Raw genomic sequence first — 13,651 nt, 5'->3', positions numbered from 1 at the left:
ATGCTTTGTGTGTGTTTTTAAACTCGACTTGACTCTCTGAGTAACAACCGCACAAGACTTCCTATGTGTGAAAACACAAATGGTAAATAAAGTTCTTGAATCTCTTGAATTTTGAATCTGATATGCAGTTAGAGTAGAAGCTGCAATTGAACGTCACTTCTCATCTCCATTCAGAAATGCTGTGGTCACGTGACCAGCTCGCTGTCTAATCACGTCGTTCAAATGATGTGACGCACGAGATTCAAAGTTGGCAGCAACGTTTCTGCCGAGAGACTCTGGTAGCATAACTCGCTTGTTTTCATCCGCAGTTGAAGCTTTAACAAGCCTATAAAATATACATTTCTCCATGTTTTCATACGAGTGAAGGGGTTAATTATTATCACTATCAGAATGGACGGTAAAGTCATCGGACCGGGTCCGTACAGGGCGACCAAGCTGGTGAGTCTGTTGGTAACGTTAGCAAGGCACAGAGAAAGTATACGTGCAAAAGCTTTTTGTTACGTTTTAACGTTACAGTGTAGCTAAACTAAATGTGCTAAGGTTTAATTTACATTCATGCTACGCTAAACAGACGAAAGCTGACGTAACGTTACTTTTAAACTTAGTCGTAATGGTAAAGTACAGTTGTTTTACAACTACAGCGTTTAAAACATTGTCCTAACAAAAAAAGAGCCTCGCGAAACTCTTAAAAGTAAGAAAAGTCAACAAAAGCAACTTTGTGGGAAAATGGAGCTCTGCTCTGAAGTCCTATTAGTACCATAAGCACTTGACTACATGCTTAATGTTGTTGCGACTCTTTAAGAAATATGCACCATTTAGCATTATAATCACCTTTTTAACAAGAATTTTCCAAGGTGTTTACATTTAGACTAATTGCATACTGATAAGTCTAACATGTTCAAAGTAATGCTATCGTGTTTTCTATGTGAACGTAGCATGTGCCCTGGATATTAAAATTCCATGTAGCATCAAACGCAACACACTCAACTGTTTCTACAAGCTCCCTGGCTGTTGCTCGGAATCGTGAAACCCTTTCAACTTTTAATAAATTGCTACATTATTTACATTGTGCAAATTGCAAAATCGCATACGAAATGTATATATTGTAACTAGGGCCGTCCCCTCTTAGTGGATTAGTCAACTAATTTGTGGTTTTGGTCTTAGTCGACTAAGATTTCTTCAGTTGGTAAGTCATGTTTTATGCTTATTCATGTTTATTTACTCATTTCCAAGAAACTTATGTGCACATTTCCGGTGAAAACAAGACTTAAAGTGGTGCTTTTGCAGGATTTATTGTGTAGAAACTCAGTTTTACAGATGGTTAATTAATTACATTTAAATAGTGCTTTTCTAGTCTTAACCACCCCTCAAAGCGCACAGCTCTGTCGATCGATTAGTTGACAAAATCATAAGTGTTAGTCAACTAAGAATTTCTTTAGTTGAGGACAGCCCTAGTTGGAACACGTCATTTTATTTTGAAAGGTCAAGTTGATGCTGCGTTCCAGACATAATTTTTTAGCTCATAAGGTGTGTGTGTGTGTGTGTGTGTGTGTGTGTGTGTGTGTGTGTGTGTGTGTGTGTGTTTGTGTTGTGTGTGTGTGTGTGTGTCGTCGATCGATCAAAAACCATACTGGGAGTACAACATCTGGTACAGTTCACGGGTTTTTACAGTGGTGCTCAAAAGTTTAATACACATGCTTAAGTTGACTAAAAAGGAAATAAAAAATCATGTTTTGGAATTTATTTATACCTAAATAAAAAATGAGTAAAATCCAACCTTTAAGGACACCAATTTTCTTGTGAATGAATAACGTATTGTAATAAATAATGTTCTTATTTAAAATACAGGGTCATAAGTATACATACCCCTATGTTAAATTCCCATAGAGGCAGGCAGATTTTTTTATTAAAGGCCAGTTATTTCCTGGATTCAGTATTTGCATCCTGATAAAGTTCCCTTGGCCTTGAAATTAAAATAGCCCCACATCCTCACATACTCTTCACCATGCTTAGAGATAGGCATGGGATACTTTCTATAAACATCTCTCATGCAAATCAACCAGTATTAGTCTAACTGAAATAAAACCATGCCTATCTCTAAGCATGTGAAAGTATGTGATGATGTGGGGCTATTTTAATTCTAAAGGCCAAGGGAACTTTATCAGGATGCATAATATCCTGAATCCAGGAAATAACTGCCTTTAATAATAAAAATCTGCCGTCCTCTATGGGAATTTAACATAGGGGTATGTATACTTATGACCCCTGTATTTTAATAAAACATTTATTATTTACAATACGTTATTTCACAAAGAAATTGGTGTCCTTAAAGGTTGGATTTTACCTCATTTTTTAATTTAGTATTAAAATAAATTTCCAAAACGATTTTTTTATTCCTCTTTTTAGTCAACTTAAGCATGTGTATGTAAACTTTTGAGCACCACTGTAGTTACGGGTTTGACTGCCGTTCCAGGGCACTTTTTTACGGGTAGAAGGTGTTGCCTGGAACGCAGCATATTTCACCCATTTCATGTTATTTAAAATGTCCCTGTTAGCTTTTTATAGCCGACATTTTGACTTGCCATATTAGGAAAGGCACAGATGTTACTAACAAAAGTGATGGCTTCATTCTGCTCAAGTGTCTCATTGAGCTGCCAGCATGCACAATAGCAGAACCTTGAAACCATAGTAGCTAAATGGATTTCAGCCATCTTTCACTTTTGTTATTTGCACTTGTGCCTTTCTCACTGTGACAGCCAAAATGTGAAGAAAAAAATAAGCCTATTACTGTGACAAGAAAGTCTCTACTGAAAGGTCCCATGCTGAATCAGGATAAATGATAGTTTGCAGTCCACTTGAAAAACAAGAATGATGATACTATTTCTGTATCCTTTCCCTTGGTTTCTGCCTAGTTTAATCAGCAACAGTATGTCTTTTATAGGATTCTGCCAGTTAGCTAACTGTGTATAGCTTGTGTGCAATCTGGTATTGGAATACAGTTAAACAAAGGTTACAAGTAGGCCTAACATGTAAGTACAAAGTTTATTGTATTGAGGGATCAATCAATACATAAATTAAAAAAGAAGGTAGAGACAGACATACGGAGACACAATCTACACTGGTTACTTTCTGTGGTTCAGAACCTTTTATGCATCTAGTTGTAATGAATGAATGTAATGCTTTTCTTTGGGCTCTCAGGGCTAGCCTTGAGTTAGGCTTTTACCTCTCTCTCTCTCTCTCTCTCTCTCTCTCTCTCTCTCTCTCTCTCTCTCTCTCTCTCTCTCTCTCTCTCTCTCTCTCTCTCTCTCTCTCTCTCTCTCTCTCTCTCTCTCTCTCTCTCTCTCTGCTTTCATCTACTTCCTTCATTTTTTTCTCCTGGCCAACTGGATACTTTGTGAAATCTGATAACCCGTAACCTCTGCACTATCCAAAACACTGAGGAGATAATGTTCCATTTGTTGTGATAACGGCCTACTTTTTGGTGACCAGATGAGTGTGTTCCGGATCCTTTTGTGTAATTTTAATCATTATGAAGAGAGACATTTGTGGCCATTACATGCACAGCTTTGGTGCTGCAATTTTTAGTCTATGAAATTTAAGAACATGCACAAACAATATTATTCCCTAGGGCTGTATGATAGTCTATTTTTACACACATTATGTTTTGTGCATCTCTTTCTGACAGTAATTACAAAATGTCCCAGACAACAACTTGTTGAACGCATGAAACGTCATCTGTGCTCTATCAGAGTTGTAGCTTATGAATACCATGTAACAGTGTATTATTCCCTATTCGCACAGGACTAGTATTACCAGGGGACCTCATGGGATTTAGAAATTACCCCCCCCATGTCTGTGGTTTGTGCAGCGCACTTGCACGGGCTAAGCAACGTCTGTACTTTACTAGATTTTATTGACATTATCACCCACATATGATATGTAAAGGTTTTTGCCTTTTTATTATTGCCAAGTACAACTCCTAATCACAGATGTTGATTCGCACAGGGCTGATATTATCACACAACGTCTGTGCGAAGTATGGGAGGTAACTTGCAGTGGAATTTTTACTTGGCAGATTGATATGGGATTAAAAGCATAGATGACCTTCGCAATTATTACAAGCTACTAGTAATAGTCCCGTGCAAATAGAGCTTTATACTAAATTACGAAGGAGCACTCACTAAATTTGCTGTCTGTCACCAAGGTTCCACAGCATTTTTCAAACCACATTATCTGCCTTTGTCACATCTGTCTCCCATTTTTACAGTGGAATGAAACCATTAAACTCTTCCGTGGAGGCATGCCGCTGAGAAGGCACTGGGCGCACTTCCGCTACTATGATTGCAGTTTCACAGGATCCGAGGCTGTGGATTATCTGCATGAGCTGCTGAGGCGCAACTACAACTTTGGCCCCGAGGTGACTCGTTACCAGACTCTGCAGCTGCTCAGGAAGTTCCTCAAGGCCCATGTCATAGAGGACATCAAGGGACGCCATGGGTCAGAAGACTTTGAAGACAATGGCCATCTGTACAGGTGCTTCTTTTTCACCCTGTACTGTTATTTATGTTAGCTGATACACCCTTGGCATTGCTGCTGCATCTTCACAGTTTGCCCTTTCCTCCGTCAGCTAAGCCTGGTGCTGTTGTCCTTGCTCCAGGTTCCCCTTCTCGTCCCCCCTCAAGTCTTTTCCAACAAGGCCTCTGTTGAGAGACAGCGCTGACCTTCCCAGACTCATTCGCTGGGACGACTACGAAGAATTGCCTCAGCGGGAAAACATTCCACCCCTGAAGTCTGCTGTCATGGTGAGAAAAAGACAAAGATGTTTCAGCTCCTTAATTGCTTGCTTAGACTCATGCTGTGCATAAAGTGTGTACGCATATGCAAACGTAATAGAGCGCAAATGTCAAATGAAAACATTTTAAGTATCTTCCTTCTTTTAATTACTCCTGTTTGCTGACATTTACATCATTCTGCAAAATACTTCTTTACCTTCAGTGTTTGTTCAGACAGCTTCTGCAGTTGTTTCTCTGTTGAACTCAGTTCTACGGCACATCTTCATGGCTGGGTTATGTTGGGCAGCATTATATTGAAGGGTAGGTCTAGGCCAAGGGTCGGCAACCCGCGGCTCCGGAGCCGCATGCGGCTCTTTGATCCCTCTGATGCGGCTCAGCTTTTAAAAATAATTCATGAATATTTAATTAAAATGTATTTTATTTTAGTTTGTACATCAAACTAAAGACAGCGCTTCAGCTGTGGCTTACTCAATTTTCTTTGCAGTTGTATACACAGTAGCCTATAGTTTGTTTATACATGGCACAAAGACAAAAAAAGCGTTATATGCAGTGTTATTTCATTTAAAATTTCAAAAGGGTTTTGTGGCTCCCAGTGTTTTCTTTACAGTGTGAAACGGGTCCAAATGGCTCTTTGAGTGGTAAAGGTTGCCAACCCCTGGTCTAGGCGATACAGAGAAAATCAAATATCACAATATTTTTTACCCAATACCTAGACATCAATATTCCGGCGATATTGTCGGATTTTCATTTGGTGGTTTCACAAAATATTTGTCACAATTGGATTTTTGATATATAATCATCAGTAATGTGGATTTAATGACTAGGTGGATAAAGGCAAATAATAGAACAGCTAGAACAGTCTGGTAAGTTCAGAAAATGACAATTTTACTGTAATGCAGCCTTTAAAACTAGGAAAGACAAAACCTATTATGGCGTTGTATTACAATATTACAATATCCAAAATCTAAGACAATATCTGGTCTCATATTACGATATCAATATAATATTGATATATTGCCCAGCCCTATTGAAGGGTGTTTCTAATATTTTGTCCACCGTATTTACATATATGGACGGACAAAAACCGTAAACCTTACATGTAATAGTGTAATACGTTACCATCTGAAGTAAATTCAGACCTATACCAGTACAAATAGTGTAAATATCAACACATCTCTGAATCAATGTCAACAACAATTCAAAAAAAAAATCTTTTTTCTTTTACAAAGCTATGTTTTATTTCTTACATAAGTGTTTTTTGCACTGGATTGCAAGGGCTTTATTTTTTTTTTCTCACTCTGTACATCAGAAGGACACTTTTCTATTCATGTCTCCATTCCTTTTTGATCAGACGTCAGATTTGTGGAACAAAAGGCACAGTGTAGCTATTGGGGATGTGCACGAATGCAAGCTCATACGAAGGAAGGAGATAACTCCAAAGCAAGTGGACCACATCTGGAAGTCCATGACGGTTGCCCAGTATGTAACCCTTTTACATAACTTATTAAACATTTCCACTGTTCATGTTATGTGTATCTTTTGCTCTAGATTGTTGGGTCCCAGACATGTTTAAGACCATGGCATGGCACCCTGGGGTGCAGTTTGGGAACCAATGCACAAGATACTTGATGCCAACTCTGTTGTTTCAGTTTACAGAGAGTGTTGGGCCTAACGTCATTGGATGGAGTATTAAACCCAACGCATGTGAACGGCAAGCACATTGTTCACAATGTGTTCAGCGTTAATAAGACGGGCATAGTCATATTGGAGAACAAAGCCGGTATGATGTATCTGATTCACAATTACACATTAACAAATATTTGGTTGCAACTTTTATATTATGACTCCTATCTCTGTTGCATCTCCAGAGGACATGCCGTATTGGGTGGTATCAGCAATGAAATGCCTCGCCAATTGTAAGTATACATTTTGTGCTCACTCTAAAAATAATTTGAAACTGCAGTGGTAAAATCTCTAAAATGATTGAGTAAGCCTCCAGTCTTTAAGCTAAAGCACACCTTAAAGGTGCCCTGCCACACGCATTTCATTTTTTTGTGACAATGTCTGAAGCTCTACCGTGGACTCTGTCATAGGGTTGTGTCGATGAATGATATCGTCGTTTATGAATGTACGTTAGCAACAGTAGGCTAATTCACAAGGGTGCAATTTTATGTGTGTGCTAATACTGCACATCTGTTCATGTGCGCTGCAAGAGTTTTGTTTCTGTTTATTGAATGCGTTATTCAGTGCAAATATAACCGAGAACGTAGTTTAATCTCACTAATGATGGTATATTAGGTAACTACTAGAGCCTGACTGATGAAGAATTTTTAAAGCAGATATCAATACAAATATTTGGTCATTTAAAAATCAGATTTTCCGATACATCGGTCGATATATATTTAAAAAGAAAATACCCAGAAACGCGTAACAAAACATAAAACGGATTTTCCTAACATTAGTTATTTGTAGTTATTTATGAGTCCTCACTAAAATAGTATGATAATGCAGATTAAAATAAACTTATTTATTTGTCACAACAGAACAGAGGAACATCAAAATATATTAAAGTTCTGTTAAATAAAATGTATAATAATACAAACTTAAAATATGAAACTTAGAGGGTGAAACACAAGCTAACAGGGACGTTGTAGAGCGCCCTCTGGTGGATAAACAATGCAACACCATCACTCATGACATGGTTGAAGGGTGTTTCGTCTGTTTTTATTTTTTGAAATATTAATTTATCGGCCATTATAAATGCTGATACCGATAGTTTGGAAAATGCCTAATATTGGTCCACCAATATATATCGGTCGGGCTCTAGTTATTACTGTCTTTCTGCTAAAGGCAAACCTTCCACTGTACTGTTGTTACACAGATCACAGATCTGATTATGTCTTGACTTTAGGCACCGTAGTTAAGTGAAAGTAGGACAAGTTGTATTTACTGCCCCTAGCAGCGGCAGCATGTAACAATGTCTATTTACAGAGGGCATTTAAATGTATGCCTGATTGTTTCTATGTTAAGTGTTAGCTCATAGTAGTGCAAAGAAATACCCAGACTGACCAGCTTTTGTAATCAGCTTGATTTCTCATCTTATTTCTTTTCAGTGGCTAGAGCTGACAGAGGAGGTAGCAGTTCATTTTCACATTCACAACATAACACAAACACATATACGGATATGGACCTAACATATTTTTAAAAAATGCACGTAAAAGCGGTTTTGTGTGGCAGGGCACCAATGATGGTTTCAAAAGAGTATGTGCCATGTTGTCCACATGTTTGAGATGAATAAAAAAATCTCACTTTTTACCATTTTGCATGTTTAAACTCATGCATTTAACGGAGGTTAACTGTATAATTTCTTACAAGTTGGCAGTCTGTGTGAAGCACTAAAAGTGGCATCTGTCTTCTTTCTTAGGGCCTAATGCCAATGAAAGCAAACAGCCAGTGTACCCGTGTTTCGAGAGGGATGTTCTGAAAACAGTGGCCGATTACTTTCAGAGACTCAAAGAACCCCTGTTGACTTTCCATCTATATGAAGTCTTTGTCAACATTCTGAGTGAGTGCTTCACCACTGATATTTGTACACTGCTACAAATAAACAGTTGCTGGTTTTCATTTTGTATCTAGCCCGACTGTTTTCCCTCACGTCTTCTCTCCTCGTATCTCTGCAGGTCTGCTGCAGGAGCAGGAGGTCGCCACTGAGGCTCTTCAATTCAGCTGTCTCTTACTGCCGCCGCCTAACCGAAGACGCCTCCAGCTGTTACTGCGTCTCATGTCCCGGGTCTGCCAGAATCCTAACCTGCCTCCACTCAATGACACCCTTGCTACCCGCACACTGGTAAACAAATCTACGAGTTAACTTGTACTGCTTCAATGAGACTAGGATTGTTGGGAAATCCCAGAAAGCAGCATGGCGTTATAGGCACACTGTGATAAACAATCTATATAAAACAAATATGAACGTTTTGTAGTTCATATACATACTACCTTTTTAGGAAGCTTTTTCATATTGTGTAAGAGAGGTTGAATTCCAAAGTTTGTCTGTATTGGACTTTGCAAGGTGACACATTCTCAAGTGGGGACAAGGAAACAAACATGCAGGCCAAGGGGCAGAGAGAAAGTGCCGGAATATTGTCACTTCTGAATCCTTGCTACCTATTAAAAGTCAATCTCTTCCTAGAAACGTGGATTGGAATACCGAGTGGTCTGAATCTGCCCATGGTAGACGTGGCCATACATTTCCGAGGATTTGAATTTTATCAATCGACCACTGCAATGCGTATACACTAACTGCACAATGCTTGCTATTTCTCCTATACAATATATATATATACACACACACACACACACACACACTATACTATACAGTAGCTACTAGCGATATGCCGTTAAATCGAGGTCGTTATTGGACTTTTCAGAGGAAGTGATTTATCTTGTAATTTTTATGCAACAGCAATGTAGGCGGGCACTTTTTTTTTGGGTGTTAGTCCTTCTGAGTGTATAGTTCTTTCCCTAGCTGTACAATCACAGACCGAAACATTTCGCGGGCTCTTCTTCGGCTTTTCAGCCATGCCTTCACCTGCTGCAGCAGTCCTCTTCGTCTCCAAAGCTGAATGCTGCTGTTGTCCTTCAGCAGTGACGTAAAGAGCATTCCTCTAGCTTCTGCGCGTGCATGTCATCGGACTACACTGTTTCATTGCCATACTGAGAAATAGAGTTTTGTGAAGCTGATTAATGTCTCCACAAGCTTAATTAGCTTAGTATGAACTGATTTGGCAATGGCTTGAATGCAATGGACATACATTAATATAAAATAGTTGCACACTATAGCTTTAACAACAATTGCCAGTGTCATCATGTTATATCTGAAGAACTGCAGTATTTCAGTGCTATTGTTGATGGCTGTCTCACATGTGGTATACTACAGATAACGTGAGAATTGTGTATTAATGGAATGATACCCCTCATGGTCACTGCAGCACCAGACTTGCACTCATTTCCTCACAGAATCCTGACACCATAGAAAAAAACTATCATGCCAAATCCTCTCAGGGGAACTACAATACTTTATAAAACACTCTTCACTACATAAACAGAAGATCTTTCAAGTAAAGTCACTTTAAAGTAAAACTGCAAAAAGCTTCAGGAATAGCTACAGCAAGTGAAGTAAGGTGCTTCTCACATTGTGTACACCATCAATATGATTTTGTTGTAACGTGATTAGAATAGTTGGTATGTAGTGTAGCTGGTAGTTGGTTTCTAACCCTTGTACTGTTGTGGTCTCTGTCCAGATGGTGCAGATGTTCTCGCACTGCGTTCTGGGCTCAGTGGATGAGATGGACCTGGATGAGCTGCTTGCCACTAAATTGGTGACCTTCATGATGGAGCACCACAACACCATCTTCCAGGTTCCTTCCAAGCTGCGTCGCCAGGTCGAGGAGCACCTGTCGCACCTCAAAAGAGTTCAAGTCAGTACACTGTTTGGAGGGACTTCAGTAATCGTATCCTACAGACTGAAGAAAAAAAATCCAAAATCACACTATAATCATTTTAATTTCTTTCAAATAATTTTCAATGAAAATGAGTGATACAAAAACGATCATTCCCTCCAATATTGTGAACCATATTGCAACTGCAATATCGACCAAAAATGATCTCAATTGGATATTTTTCTCATATCGTGCAGCCCTAGTACCAAGCCATATCTGCGCATCATTTGTGAAGATGATAATCCAGATTGGTTCCATCATCTTGCCAAGCACAAAGTGTGAAAAAGTAGTACAGTCACTGGTAAATATAGAAATGACTTACAGCCACATAAAATCAGGATATTACACACATTATATTAATGTGAGTGGAAAGCACTTGTCGCATTAGCTTGAGGCCATTCCCCTTCGTTGTTGTTTAGTGGGCATTCACACAGCCGGCCATACAAAAATGCCGCATTTTAAATGGGGATAGTAAATGTGAATGGACTGTTCTTCTATAGAGCTTTTCTAGTCTTAACGACTACTCAAAGCACTCTTATATAGAACGGGAACTATTAACCATTCACGCACATTCATACACTGTGGCCAAGGCTGCCGTACAAGGTGCCACCTGCTCATCAGATAAACACACACACACATTTAACCTCCGATGGCGCAGCATCAATAGCAGTTCGGGTTCAGTGTCTTGCCCAAGGACCTACCACTGAGCCACAGCCACCCCAGTAGTGCGTTTAGGCTGCGGCAAGGTTGAGACTGACTCAACTTTTGGTGAAACGCAACCCAAAGTCATGCTGCGGTGGCATATAACCTGTACTTAGACTTGTCCGTGCGTTTGAGGCGGTGTGAGAGTCTGTGCAGGAAACATCACTGACTCTATTGCTGCCACACAAAATTTTAAAACACAAAACACAAGCACTGAACTGCCAAGGAATTAAACCGCTAAATGTTTAAAACAACAAAGCACAGTCAATCTTTCTCACATGTCTCTTTAACTTTCTCTGGGAAATGAAGCTGCCTTCAAGTGCGGACGGAAACGCCAAGATCTATGAACAATGTGACGGAAAACCGTAGCCTAGTCGTGAAATATAAAGTCTACTTGTGCTACATTGGGAGGTTAAAGAACACAACAGGACGTCACAAATTGATCCGTTTCACTGACCCTACCCCCGCCACACAACCTTGTGGCAAATTGTCGGATCGCAGCCTTAGTGTTCATCTGTAAAAATCACTTATTCTGGTTTGCGTCTGTAGTTAACTGACATCTGCAGGAGTGGAGGTGGGAGCAGCTGGTTAGCAGCATTTTTGCAGAATGATCCTGGCATGAAATTAAATTCACAAAATGAAGATATGAGAGTTTAGTTTGTACATCAATAACATTAAATGAAAGAGGTATTGCTAATCCAAATCTGATATTTAATACCAACACTATCCCTGCTGTACTGAAGCCTGCTTTTCCTGCAACTGGTTCATATCTGTTGCCATGGGAAACACCATACAATACCAGAAATGAGGCAACCATAGGATGTTAATTCCCTGTGTTCCCTACTACTTGAAGGTTAACCTGTTTTCTTTAATGTAACCCTATAACTGTAGCGTTTCTTTAAATGAATAAGTGGGCATGTGGGCCAGCATATGGTATACATATTTTTAGTAGACTATTGTTGGTGGGTTCATATTGATTTGTGCATGTTTTTTGTTTTTTTTGGCAGGTACATCAAAAAATGTTGACAACACACTGTATTGATATAATTGATTTGATCTTTTTAGTCCAAGAGTGGATGGATAAGCGTACACATCCCACGTGTGTGAATAAGACTGAAAACATGATGTCATCTTAACTGAATGCTGTAAATGAGGTTTTAAAACGGTTACCACTCTTTTTTTTTTTTTTTTTTTTTTTTTTTTTACTAGTTATGAGTTATCCTCATTTGGGGAACATGTACGTATTACCAGCAGCCACCCACTGTGTTGTGTTTAGGGTACCAACCAAATTACGTCGGTACTACCGAGGACTGATTCACGTTAAATCAAGCGGTGCCGAATTTCGGTATCTGACAGCATATCTGTCCCCGCTGCATGTTAAGAGAGAGCGGGGCCCAGCTCTGACACACGCAGGAGGTGCGGTGCAGACAAAGTGAAACTACGTTGCCTCACAGAGTCACGGCATTGCCGATAAAGTGTTGTGACAGTTTTTTTAAATTCCATGCAGACATTGTTTGCTGAAATATAATACAATGGCGGGCTGAAAACGATCGCAGTGCGGTTACACTTCCTCTGGGACAGGCAGGCATAACAGTGTTTTCTGTTGCCTGGTGACTGACTGACAGGCTGGAGGTTGTAAGGCAAGGCCACTTTATTTTTTTATCACATTTCAGCAACAAGGCAATTCAAAGTCCCATTAAAGACCAGAAAGATAGATAGATAGATAGATAGATAGATAGATAGATAGATTAATGATCCTTGACAGACAGACAGATATATAGATAATAAGATACAAATAAAACAGTGAAAGTCCCAGTGCAGTGTAAGAAATGAAGAGCTTTAGGATACTGGCTGTATTCTTTTTGTATAAGTGCTTTTGCTTGTTTTGCACAAGAACCTTGACCGTGAGTAGAGTAGACATTCCTAATGTACTTCCATTTACTTCTTGATTTTTTTAATACTGTAATAAAAAGCAGGAGAGCAGCTATCCAGAAAATCAGTTTGTCACAAGAGTTCATCGCTAACTTTTACATTAACCCAACATTCCCTTTGTGTCTTCTATCAGATCAAATACGCAGGTTCAGACACGGACAGCAGTGCATCTCCAGCATTCTGTAAACAGATCAGCAGGGTGGAGTCCGAGGAGCAGAAGGTAATAGGAACCCAGACCCCCCTGCAGGCACTGCTGGAAGGCCTGATAGCAGACAAAGAACTCCCTGCCAAGGACAAGAGGAAAAGGCTTAAACAGGTATGGCTATACTATGTTCAAATGTGAAATGTTAAAATATAGGAGGCGTCTCTTTGATTTTGCTGCATCACAATTTCAGATTTCTCAAACATTGTACTGTAAAATATACAAATGAGCCATTTTTGTTTACAAATGTGCTGGTATACTCACCTACGAGCACAACCCCCATCCAAACTGTATGTGTTAGGTCCATTTTGGCATGTAATGGACAGTAATGATGCACATCCTCTGCTTTTCAGTTCCAGAGGTCCTACCCAGAGGTCTACCGCAATCGATTTCCCACAGAGGAAAGCAAGGCTGCCGTAGTACCTGATAAAGCGCCACGACTCAAACCTCACCTCATGTTTTTCAACATCAAGAAACCCTTCCAGCCCTTTCAGAGGAGCTGGAGTTTTAGGGCGTGATCTAAT

The 13,651-nt window shown here is 39.5% G+C and overlaps 1 protein-coding gene across 1 annotated transcript; it reads left to right on the top strand.

The window, feature by feature from the left end:
• Window positions 1-230: 230 nt before the first annotated feature.
• depdc1b (DEP domain containing 1B) lies at window positions 231-13,645 on the top strand. The gene is made up of 11 exons (XM_032518485.1): window positions 231-438; window positions 4,268-4,533; window positions 4,658-4,802; window positions 6,145-6,272; window positions 6,443-6,573; window positions 6,662-6,709; window positions 8,218-8,358; window positions 8,474-8,640; window positions 10,094-10,270; window positions 13,059-13,241; window positions 13,481-13,645. The coding sequence occupies exons 1-11, from the start codon at window positions 391-393 to the stop codon at window positions 13,643-13,645; spliced, it is 1,599 nt and encodes a 532-aa protein (XP_032374376.1). The 5' UTR covers window positions 231-390.
• Window positions 13,646-13,651: the final 6 nt, after the last annotated feature.

Source organism: Etheostoma spectabile, chromosome 6 (genome assembly GCF_008692095.1).
Source record: "Etheostoma spectabile isolate EspeVRDwgs_2016 chromosome 6, UIUC_Espe_1.0, whole genome shotgun sequence".
Classification (NCBI taxonomy): domain Eukaryota; kingdom Metazoa; phylum Chordata; class Actinopteri; order Perciformes; family Percidae; genus Etheostoma; species Etheostoma spectabile.
This window is presented reverse-complemented; position numbering and strand designations above follow the sequence as displayed.

What these genes read in the sequence shown, in the direction of transcription:
- depdc1b (XM_032518485.1), top strand. Translation starts at nt 391, where the DNA reads ATGGACGGTAAAGTCATCGGACCGGGTCCGTACAGGGCGACCAAGCTG. An exon ending in CATATTGGAGAACAAAGCCG is followed by an intron (nt 6,574 to 6,661) that starts GTATGATGTATC and finishes TTGCATCTCCAG; the next exon opens with AGGACATGCCGTATTGGGTG. An exon ending in AGTCTTTGTCAACATTCTGA is followed by an intron (nt 8,359 to 8,473) that starts GTGAGTGCTTCA and finishes GTATCTCTGCAG; the next exon opens with GTCTGCTGCAGGAGCAGGAG.